Genomic DNA, 12,049 nt, shown 5'->3' on the forward strand with positions numbered 1-12,049 from the left:
GCCACGTACTGCCTGATCACGCCATTTTGTAGGGGGCGGAGTGGCTGAAAACAGGCGCCGCCCCCGATTTCAGCATCAAAAGGGATTCTCTGCCCAATCGCATTTCCCGATTTTGGCATCGGCAAGCGGAGAATCCCACCTTTCGTCTCAGGAACAGAGAATTACGCCGGCCCCTGATCTCTCCAAATTTTGGCCTCTTGAGCCTCCCCAATTTCATCATTCCACTACTGGGGTCTGTGACTTCAGCTGTCCAGTCCTAAACTCTGGAATTCACTCATGAAAACTTTCCTTCTGTCTGTCCTCCTTAAAACCCACCTCTTCCACCAAGACCGGGACTGCATTGGAACAGCTAAGTCTAGAGGACGAGGGTTTCAGGAGCAGACGAGCTGAATGGCAGAAGGGGGCAATGTTCTGGAAGGGAAAAGATAGTTTTGGTGATGAAACAGTTACATGGTTGGAAACACATCTCTGGGTCAAATAGGATGCCAAAATTGTGAATGGCCTGGTAGAGCTTCAGACTGAGGGCAGGTAGAGTCATGGAGTAATGGTAGGTACCAAAATCGATGGCTTTTATTTTCCCAGTATTAAGTTGAAGGACAAGCTGAGATGCTCTGAGGAAGAGAGGGAGACAAAGCTATAAGTGGCATCACTAATACCTGAAATCTGCTGCCTCCCACATATGTGCAAGAAAGAAGCAGTGTGGGAAACGCTGGCTGCAAGTTTCACTCATGAGAACGATAAGGCAGGATGAATATTAGATGCTACCTGAGTCAATTACAACAAGTGTGTGCAGTGCACATCCTGTGCCCTGTGTGACCGTTTCTGTGCATGGTCAGATGTCCAGGCCCCTCAGTCTGCCCTCTCTAATTATTCTTGGTCACACTAATGTTGCTTACTGACTCGAGGCAGCCGATCCTGAATAACTTGATCTTCACCAAAAGAGGAAAAACTCCAAAATCACACCCAGGGTGCAAATACATTCCATTGTGCTGCACATGTAAAAAATCACTGCACGCTAGTCCATTTGTCATGTCCCTCTAACTTTTAATACACATCAGCTGACCTGTTCCTGCTGGCCACTGACCTCATGCTTGACTTCATCAGCTGCAGCTTTAGCTTCAGGATGTTCCTCAGTAATATCACGAGCTGTCAAAGTGGAGTTTTCTGCCTCCTCAGTGTCCTCCCTTTCATTCTCGACTCTTGCAATCGACGTTAATGAAGGTCGATACTTTGATAAATCCAGACTGAAACGTTTTTGTGAACCTTTCTAGATTTAAAAATAGAAAGATAGTTATTTTTAGCACTGCTGCACACAGTTTTCTCCAACTCCACACCATGAGTTCCCATGTTGAACTAGATTGAACTGAGAGACAGAGTCACAGAATTTTTACAGCACGGAAAGAGACTCTTCGGCGCATCGCACCCATGTTGGCCATCAAGCACCTAAACCCATTTTTCAGGACCTGGCCCGCAGCCTTGTATGCTCTGGCACCTCTGTCCCATCTGGGGAATATTTACAAATTAAAGGAATTCAGAAGCCAAGGTAAATATCGAGCCTTGTGATTTTCACAGCTATCAATGTTATCACCATTTACTGGGCAATGCTTATTAACTGTGTACGTAAGCACATTTTATGAATCCATTTATTTAATATCTTGAGAATAGTGAGAGGAGATTTCTCTACTGGATGGATATCTTGCTTTTGGAGGCTGTTTGGGTGAAAACGTAATTAATTCAAGAAGGTAAGGTTCCCACCAAGAGAAATGTTCAGAAAATCCAGGACAAGGAAGCCAGCAAATAACGATTTAGCGACTGATTCGTAAGCTTCTCGAGACTCTTCTGCTGAGAAAATGAGGACCACCACAAGCTCCCATTTACTCGGCATTGGCGTTACAGGGTGTGGAGGCAGCTCTCTCTCGAAGCAGAACGATCTGATTGGCTCCTTGGGAGTTGAGATGGCACTGTTAGTCGGTGATAATAAAGCACTGAGGGCCGTTTAATGAGTGTGCGTCTATCTCATCTTCTATGTTGTGGAAGGCCCTTAAGGTGCTCATTATGGGGGAGATAATTTCCTGCAAGTCATCAAGGAATGGATTGGGAGGTGGAGCGGCAGAGGCTGGTGCATTCTATCTTTGAGGTGGACCGCCTGTACTCGCTTGCCCCGACACAGAGTTGCTGACAGGAAAAATTTGCAGATACAATTTGAGCTCCTCTCAACGGGTAAGGCAGTCAGCCAGCTGCGGGGCTTGAGGGGGATGTGCTATGAAGACTAGGAGAAAACATTTACCAAACCAGCTGAGGCGGCTGGCTGCCTCCAGGGAGACGGTGCAAGTAAGGTTAATGCTGTGCTTGACGCCTTTTATTGAAGTCTTTGTAGATGGGAGCGCCCGGAGGAGAATTCACCCATGAAGCAGCTTTTGGAGGAATTGTGCTTCCTGGGGTGGAGAGGGGGAGAAGGGAGGAATTGGAATCCCTATTGGGCCCTGAGGAGATTATGAAATGTATTGGTTTAATGCCATTGGCTAAAGCTCTGGGCCCGGATGGATTACCCAATAAGCAAGGTAGATAATGGGGTTCCTGTAGATGTAGTATATCTGGACTTACGGGAAGCGTTTGATAAGGTGCCGCACAGAAGGTTAATTCACAAGATTAAATCACATGGGGTTAGGGGTCATTTATTAGCTTGGATAGAAGACTGGCTGACGGGCAGAAGACAGTCAGGATAAATGGGTCTGTTTCTGGACGACAAGATGTAACTAGTGGGGTGCCACACGGTGTGGTCCTTGGGCGGCAGCTAATTGCAATCCATATTAATGACTTGGATACAGGGATAGAAGGTTCTACAGCCAAATTCACAGACAACTCATAAATAGGTGGGATAGTAAGTTACAATATGGAAATAAGAACCTTCCAAATTCATATACATAGGTTAGGTTAGTGGGCCAAAATGTGGCAGATGGAGTTTAAAGTGTGAGGTCATGAATTTTGGTCGGATAAATTGGACGGCAACTTATCATCTAAATGAGGAGAGACTTTGGGATGGTCCGATGCAGAGGGATCTGAAGGTCCTTGTTCATGAGTCACAGAAAACTAGAGTGCAGGTGCAGCAGATAATAAAGATAGTGAATGGAATGTTGGCATTGATAGCTAAAGGAATAGAGTGTAAAGGTAAGGAGGTTTTTTGCAATTGTACAAGTCATTGGTGAGACTACACCTGAATATTCTGCACAGTCCTGAGGAAAAATGTAGTGGCATTGGAGACAGTTGAGAGGAGGTTCGCTAGATTGATTCCAGCGATGAGGGTTTTTTCAGAGATTGAACAGATTTGGCCGATACTCTCTGAAGTTTAGAAGAATGAGGGACATCAAACTGAGGTATGCAAGATGATAAATAGTATGGATAAATTAGACGTGGAGCTGATGCTTCCTCTTCTGGGACATTCTAGATCGAGAGGCCATAGTCTTAGGATAAGTGGTAGCAAATTTAAAACAGATTTGAGGAGAAACTACTTCTGCCAAAGGGTTGTGAATCTGTGGAATTCGTTACCCCAGAGTGCGGTGGATGCTGGGCCAGAGAGTAAATTTAAGGAGGCGTGAGACAGATCTTTAATTGATAATGGGTTGACCGGCTATGGGGAGCGGGCAGGACAGTGGAGTTAAGGCCAGGATGAGATCAGCCATGATCAAATGGTGGAGCAGACTCCATGGGCCAAATGGCCTAATTCTGCTCCAATTTCGTTTGAACTTATGAACCCATTGAGTTCTACAAGAAATTTGTGGGGAGTTGACCCCACTGTTATTAGAAATGTTTAACGATTCCTTATCCCAAGGGGATTTTGCCAATTACACTGGCGCAGGCCTGGAGTTCCCGGATTTTCATAGAATTTACAGAGCAGAAGGAGGCCATTCGGCCCATCGAGTCTGCACCGGCTCTTGGAAAGAGCACCCCACCCAAGGTCAACACCGCCACCCTATCCCCATAACCCAGTAACCCCACCCAACACTAAGGGCAATTTCGGACAGTAAGGGCAATTTATCATGGCCAATCCACCTAACCCGCACATCTTTGGACTGTGGGAGGAAACCGGAGCACCCGGAGGAAACCCACGCACACACGGGGAGGATGTGCAGACTCCGCACAGACAGTGACCCAAGCCAGAATCGAACCTGGGACCCTGGAGCTGTGAAGCAATTGTGCTATCCACAAGGCTACCGTGCTGCCCCACGGGCATGGGTCACCCTGGCGGTCTCAGCCATTTTGAAGGAGGAAAAGGACCCGACAGAATGTGGGTCACTGCTGGGTCACGTAGATATCAAAAAGGAGATGTTGGCGTCTTGAAAAGCTTTATGGTGGATTGGTACCCAGGGCCTCATGGTATCTACCCACCGGTCACCCTCCTTCCTACAACACCCTCCGTCATATATACCTGCCGCACTACCTGCCAGCCCTGAGTTGGCAGTAACACCGAGTCTGGTCCATGGGATGGAGGACGATGACAATCTGCCCTGCGATGAGCTCTGGTGCTCCACATCATCTGACAATGTCTGACTCCTGCCCACCGGAGCACTTTCCACCGTCCACCTGGGTGACCCATGCATGCGAGCTGGCCGTTCCATCACACTCTCCCATCGATACCCTGGGGTGGCGGTGGTGCGGATAGTCAGGGTGGGGGGGGGGGTGGTAGGGAGCCCGGACCACCCACAATGTCCGCCATTCAACCCCCACCTCATCCTCTGGCCAGCCCAGACCAGCCACCCGTCACAACCATCCGGCAGAGCACCGAGACAGGTTGTAACAGTGATAATAGGTGTTTAATGTGAACAAATATGTACAGGTTTGTACCTTAGCCCCTATAACTCAACTGTGCACTGCACCTGTGACTATTTAACACATGTCTAACTTTCTGGCTTTACAGGCCCTAATGCTATGTCTAGGTGGTTCCCCAGATGGTATAGCAGGAGAGGAGGCAGCCTGCTGTGATTCCTGCCCTGCGACTTGGGTCCCTGTTGATGGGCGTCTTCTGGGGCGACTGGGCCTGGATAGTCCCGGCTGCTGCTCAGGTTTCCCAGGTGCTGTGGTGCCGCCCTGTTCTGATGCGCCAGGGACAGGGGTGGGGCGAGTCCGAAGTGCCGCAGTGTTCCGGCACCTCCCCTGTGGGAGTCACCGGCACGGGCCCCAGCACCTCCTCCTCTCTCGGGATGCCCGATGTCTCCTAGGCTTCTCCTTGGGATGGGGGTGCAAGCGGAGCTATTCCCTGATGCTCCCCCTGGTGCTGCCAGTCCTGGAGGCCCGCTTTGGTCTCGACCAGGGTCCACAGGCTCGCAGCCTTGGAACACAGGGAGTGCACCATCTCCGTCTGGGACTGTGCCATATCACCCATTGACTGTGCCACCACCTTCTGGGTCTGTGTCACATCAGCCAGTGACTGTGCTATCTCCCTCCTGGACTGAGCCACCAACCTCTCTCGGCGCCACATTATCCAGTGCCTGGGTAATGCTGCTGGCGGTCTCAGCCATGGCCTGCTGTGATTGGGCCATGCCCAGAAGTGCCGCTGCAATGTCTCGTGGCTCAGGTACATGGTTGTGTGAGACGGCAACCCTGTCCTGGGTCTCGGCCAGCGCCTGCACAGAATACAGCAGGCCTTTGACATGCTGAACCATAGCCAAAACCGTCGCTTCCAATGCCTGCACCGTGGTCACCACCCGTGTAGTGTAGGCCTGGGTGGCACGCATTGTCAGCACCAACCTCTGCTGCTGCACCCGGTTGCATTCCCCCCAACTGTACCTGCAGGTCCTGGATGCTCGCCGACAATCCCTCATGTGGTCCCTGGCTCTGCGACTGTCCATTCCAGAAGCCTAATTCCCATCTGGATGGCAGCTGGTCCCTGGGGTAGGCCCGCCCTCCGAACGTCTGCCCCCTCGTGTGTTCCTACCTCCACCTGCTGTACCGGAGCATCTGTGTGGTGAGCACCAGATAGTGTCCCAGGAGCTCTCCGGGTGGGCATTGTCTGGGAGCAGGGGATGCCAGGAGTACCCACCCCATCACCAGCAGGTCCTGTAAGACACAAGGCAAGAAGCATGAATAGACTGCGGGCTGGGGGGTGATGCCGATGTGGGTGAGGGGTGCTGTCAGGTGAGAGTGGTATGGGGCTGGTGTTGGGGTGGTGTGAGCTTGCGGGTGGTGTAGGGGTGAGGGTGAGTGTTGTGTGGGGCGAGGGTGAGAGTTGACACACATGTCAAAGGAGCCGCAACTAAGCACGGTCTCACTTCCTTGCCCGCGGTCGAAATCTACCTCAGCGACCTCCCTTGCCTCCGGGCTGCCGATCAAGTCCAGGGTCCTCTGCTCAGCCACAGTGAGGAGCCGCAAATCCGGCCGTCGCCCTCCTGTCTCCTCCCGCTCCCAACAGTTGTGTGAGGTCTTTTCCTGGGCATAGGCGGTGGGGGGGGGGGGAGCGAAAACGACAGTGTTCGACAGTCGGTGGGTGGGTAGCATGCGGGTGGGTAGCTGGTGGCCTTAGTGGCCACATGTGGGTACCGACATGTGGTGCAGCGTGGGGGTTCATCCTCCCCCCTGGTGGAGCGGAGCAGGTGTCGGGTTACGGGTGTGTGGCATGGGGGTTTGTGCCAGGGGTACAGTGCTGCCTACTCACCCTGGCCGCCCGAGTAAGTTGTGCCGTTTTTTACAGCACCGCTGGCTGGCCGGACAATGTTGCCCAAGCCGCTGACTGCCTCTGCCACCTGCGCTCGGGCACGACAAACAGCGGCGGTTGGCTGCCTCTTTCCTGGGTCAGAGTACAGGGCCATCTCCCTCTCAATCACGGAATCCAGGAGGGTCTCGAGTTCTGCATCCGCGAACTTTGGTGCTGCTCTCCTCGCTGCCACCTGCTGGCTGGGATGGTATGTGTGGGGAGTGAAGTGTGTATATGCAGCTGCAGCTTGTCAGCCTCCTGAGTGTCAATCGCGAACCCAGCAGATCTGGCACCATTTCTCATGAGAATCGATTGTGTTCCATGTGACGCCGGTGCTAGCCCCTTAACCATAGTGAATTCGGTACAGGTGTGGCACCAAGTTGCTGTCATGAAAGTCCACCAATTATGTGTCGGCGTCAACACTTCGGGCTGGATTCTCCAATTTTGAGGCAATGTCCAGAGTCCAGTGTCTAGTTTTACGATAAAATCGTTGGTGCCGCCCCCGCACCGATGCTCCGCCCGGTGGGGGGCTAGCAGCCGTGCCACGTAAAACTCCGGAACTTCCCGACATAAATGGCCGGAGAATGGCCGGGTCCGTGGACGCACATGGCCCCCCTGTACCCACCCTCGCCATTGCTGGACCAGCCCCACCAGTCCCTCCAGACCCTGCCGAAGTCCCCCAGCAGAACGGCTCCCCTCTCCAGTCTATGGCGGCGCTAGACACAGTCCGCAGCCGCCACACGAGTTTGACATAAACTCAGAGCACACGTGTCCCACTGCGTCGGGAACTCGGCCCATTGCGGGGGGAGCATCGGGGGAGGGCCTTCAGATGACGTCCTGAGGCCATCCCAATGGCGTGCCACGTACTGCCTGATCACGCCATTTTGTAGGGGGCGGAGTGGCTGAAAACAGGCGCCGCCCCCGATTTCAGCATCAAAAGGGATTCTCTGCCCAATCGCATTTCCCGATTTTGGCATCGGCAAGCGGAGAATCCCACCTTTCGTCTCAGGAACAGAGAATTACGCCGGCCCCTGATCTCTCCAAATTTTGGCCTCTTGAGCCTCCCCAATTTCATCATTCCACTACTGGGGTCTGTGACTTCAGCTGTCCAGTCCTAAACTCTGGAATTCACTCATGAAAACTTTCCTTCTGTCTGTCCTCCTTAAAACCCACCTCTTCCACCAAGACCGGGACTGCATTGGAACAGCTAAGTCTAGAGGACGAGGGTTTCAGGAGCAGACGAGCTGAATGGCAGAAGGGGGCAATGTTCTGGAAGGGAAAAGATAGTTTTGGTGATGAAACAGTTACATGGTTGGAAACACATCTCTGGGTCAAATAGGATGCCAAAATTGTGAATGGCCTGGTAGAGCTTCAGACTGAGGGCAGGTAGAGTCATGGAGTAATGGTAGGTACCAAAATCGATGGCTTTTATTTTCCCAGTATTAAGTTGAAGGACAAGCTGAGATGCTCTGAGGAAGAGAGGGAGACAAAGCTATAAGTGGCATCACTAATACCTGAAATCTGCTGCCTCCCACATATGTGCAAGAAAGAAGCAGTGTGGGAAACGCTGGCTGCAAGTTTCACTCATGAGAACGATAAGGCAGGATGAATATTAGATGCTACCTGAGTCAATTACAACAAGTGTGTGCAGTGCACATCCTGTGCCCTGTGTGACCGTTTCTGTGCATGGTCAGATGTCCAGGCCCCTCAGTCTGCCCACTCTAATTATTCTTGGTCACACTAATGTTGCTTACTGACTCGAGGCAGCCGATCCTGAATAACTTGATCTTCACCAAAAGAGGAAAAACTCCAAAATCACACCCAGGGTGCAAATACATTCCATTGTGCTGCACATGTAAAAAATCACTGCACGCTAGTCCATTTGTCATGTCCCTCTAACTTTTAATACACATCAGCTGACCTGTTCCTGCTGGCCACTGACCTCATGCTTGACTTCATCAGCTGCAGCTTTAGCTTCAGGATGTTCCTCAGTAATATCACGAGCTGTCAAAGTGGAGTTTTCTGCCTCCTCAGTGTCCTCCCTTTCATTCTCGACTCTTGCAATCGACGTTAATGAAGGTCGATACTTTGATAAATCCAGACTGAAACGTTTTTGTGAACCTTTCTAGATTTAAAAATAGAAAGATAGTTATTTTTAGCACTGCTGCACACAGTTTTCTCCAACTCCACACCATGAGTTCCCATGTTGAACTAGATTGAACTGAGAGACAGAGTCACAGAATTTTTACAGCACGGAAAGAGACTCTTCGGCGCATCGCACCCATGTTGGCCATCAAGCACCTAAACCCATTTTTCAGGACCTGGCCCGCAGCCTTGTATGCTCTGGCACCTCTGTCCCATCTGGGGAATATTTACAAATTAAAGGAATTCAGAAGCCAAGGTAAATATCGAGCCTTGTGATTTTCACAGCTATCAATGTTATCACCATTTACTGGGCAATGCTTATTAACTGTGTACGTAAGCACATTTTATGAATCCATTTATTTAATATCTTGAGAATAGTGAGAGGAGATTTCTCTACTGGATGGATATCTTGCTTTTGGAGGCTGTTTGGGTGAAAACGTAATTAATTCAATAAGGTAAGGTTCCCACCAAGAGAAATGTTCAGAAAATCCAGGACAAGGAAGCCAGCAAATAACGATTTAGCGACTGATTCGTAAGCTTCTCGAGACTCTTCTGCTGAGAAAATGAGGACCACCACAAGCTCCCATTTACTCGGCATTGGCGTTACAGGGTGTGGAGGCAGCTCTCTCTCGAAGCAGAACGATCAGATTGGCTCCTTGGGAGTTGAGATGGCACTGTTAGTCGGTGATAATAAAGCACTGAGGGCCGTTTAATGAGTGTGAGTCTATCTCACCTTCTATGTTGTGGAAGGCCCTTAAGGCGCTCATTATGGGGGAGATAATTTCCTGCAAGTCATCAAGGAAAGGATTGGGAGGTGGAGCGGCAGAGGCTGCTGCATTCTATCTTTGAGGTGGTCCGCCTGTACTCGCTTGCCCCGACACAGAGTTGCTGGCGAGTAGGAACAATTTGCAGATACAATTTGAGCTCCTCTCAACGGGTAAGGCAGTCAGCCAGCTGCGGGGCTTGAGGGGGATGTGCTATGAAGACTAGGAGAAAACATTTACCAAACCAGCTGAGGCGGCTGGCTGCCTCCAGGGAGACGGTGCAAGTAAGGTTAATGCTGTGCTTGACGCCTTTTATTGAAGTCTTTGTAGATGGGAGCGCCCGGAGGAGAATTCACCCATGAAGCAGCTTTTGGAGGAATTGTGCTTCCTGGGGTGGAGAGGGGGAGAAGGGAGGAATTGGAATCCCTATTGGGCCCTGAAGAGATTATGAAATGTATTGGTTTAATGCCATTGGGTAAAGCTCTGGGCCCGGATGGATTACCCAATAAGCAAGGTAGATAATGGGGTTCCTGTAGATGTAGTATATCTGGACTTACGGGAAGCGTTTGATAAGGTGCCGCACAGAAGGTTAATTCACAAGATTAAATCACATGGGGTTAGGGGTCATTTATTAGCTTGGATAGAAGACTGGCTGACGGGCAGAAGACAGTCAGGATAAATGGGTCTGTTTCTGGACGACAAGATGTAACTAGTGGGGTGCCACACGGTGTGGTCCTTGGGCGGCAGCTAATTGCAATCCATATTAATGACTTGGATACAGGGATAGAAGGTTCTACAGCCAAATTCACAGACAACTCATAAATAGGTGGGATAGTAAGTTACAATATGGAAATAAGAACCTTCCAAATTCATATACATAGGTTAGGTTAGTGGGCCAAAATGTGGCAGATGGAGTTTAAAGTGTGAGGTCATGAATTTTGGTCGGATAAATTGGACGGCAACTTATCATCTAAATGAGGAGAGACTTTGGGATGGTCCGATGCAGAGGGATCTGAAGGTCCTTGTTCATGAGTCACAGAAAACTAGAGTGCAGGTGCAGCAGATAATAAAGATAGTGAATGGAATGTTGGCATTGATAGCTAAAGGAATAGAGTGTAAAGGTAAGGAGGTTTTTTGCAATTGTACAAGTCATTGGTGAGACTACACCTGAATATTCTGCACAGTCCTGAGGAAAAATGTAGTGGCATTGGAGACAGTTGAGAGGAGGTTCACTAGATTGATTCCAGCGATGAGGGTTTTTTTCAGAGATTGAACAGATTTGGCCGATACTCTCTGAAGTTTAGAAGAATGAGGGACATCAAACTGAGGTATGCAAGATGATAAATAGTATGGATAAATTAGACGTGGAGCTGATGCTTTCTCTTCTGGGGCATTCTAGATCGAGAGGCCATAGTCTTAGGATAAGTGGTAGCAAATTTAAAACAGATTTGAGGAGAAACTACTTCTGCCAAAGGGTTGTGAATCTGTGGAATTCGTTACCCCAGAGTGCGGTGGATGCTGGGCCAGAGAGTAAATTTAAGGAGGCGTGAGACAGATCTTTAATTGATAATGGGTTGACGGGCTATGGGGAGCGGGCAGGACAGTGGAGTTAAGGCCAGGATGAGATCAGCCATGATCAAATGGTGGAGCAGACTCCATGGGCCAAATGGCCTAATTCTGCTCCAATTTCGTTTGAACTTATGAACCCATTGAGTTCTACAAGAAATTTGTGGGGAGTTGACCCCACTGTTATTAGAAATGTTTAACGATTCCTTATCCCAAGGGGATTTTGCCAATTACACTGGCGCAGGCCTGGAGTTCCCGGATTTTCATAGAATTTACAGAGCAGAAGGAGGCCATTCGGCCCATCGAGTCTGCACTGGCTCTTGGAAAGAGCACCCCACCCAAGGTCAACACCGCCACCCTATCCCCATAACCCAGTAACCCCACCCAACACTAAGGGCAATTTCGGACAGTAAGGGCAATTTATCATGGCCAATCCACCTAACCCGCACATCTTTGGACTGTGGGAGGAAACCGGAGCACCCGGAGGAAACCCACGCACACACGGGGAGGATGTGCAGACTCCGCACAGACAGTGACCCAAGCCAGAATCGAACCTGGGACCCTGGAGCTGTGAAGCAATTGTGCTATCCACAAGGCTACCGTGCTGCCCCACGGGCATGGGTCACCCTGGCGGTCTCAGCCATTTTGAAGGAGGAAAAGGACCCGACAGAATGTGGGTCACAGCTGGGTCACGTAGATATCAAAAAGGAGATGTTGGCGTCTTGAAAAGCTTTATGGTGGATTGGTACCCAGGGCCTCATGGTATCTACCCACCGGTCACCCTCCTTCCTACAACACCCTCCGTCATATATACCTGCCGCACTACCTGCCAGCCCTGAGTTGGCAGTAACACCGAGTCTGGTCCATGGGATGGAGGACGATGACA

At 50.3% G+C, this 12,049-nt stretch overlaps 1 protein-coding gene across 8 annotated transcripts in view; it reads right to left on the bottom strand.

The window, feature by feature from the left end:
• Window positions 1-12,049, bottom strand: part of LOC140395077 (uncharacterized) — a 659,825-nt gene that overhangs the window by 81,450 nt on the left and 566,326 nt on the right. For all 8 annotated transcript variants that reach the window (XM_072482474.1, XM_072482512.1, XM_072482492.1 and 5 more), the window contains 2 exons: window positions 8,631-8,813; window positions 1,085-1,267 (listed from right to left, as the gene is read on the bottom strand). In XM_072482474.1, the coding sequence (XP_072338575.1) occupies window positions 1,085-1,267; window positions 8,631-8,813 (366 nt within the window). The remainder of the gene's footprint in view (window positions 1-1,084; window positions 1,268-8,630; window positions 8,814-12,049) is intronic.

The sequence above is a fragment of the Scyliorhinus torazame genome, chromosome 2 (assembly GCF_047496885.1).
Source record: "Scyliorhinus torazame isolate Kashiwa2021f chromosome 2, sScyTor2.1, whole genome shotgun sequence".
NCBI classification, from domain to species: Eukaryota; Metazoa; Chordata; class Chondrichthyes; order Carcharhiniformes; family Scyliorhinidae; genus Scyliorhinus; species Scyliorhinus torazame.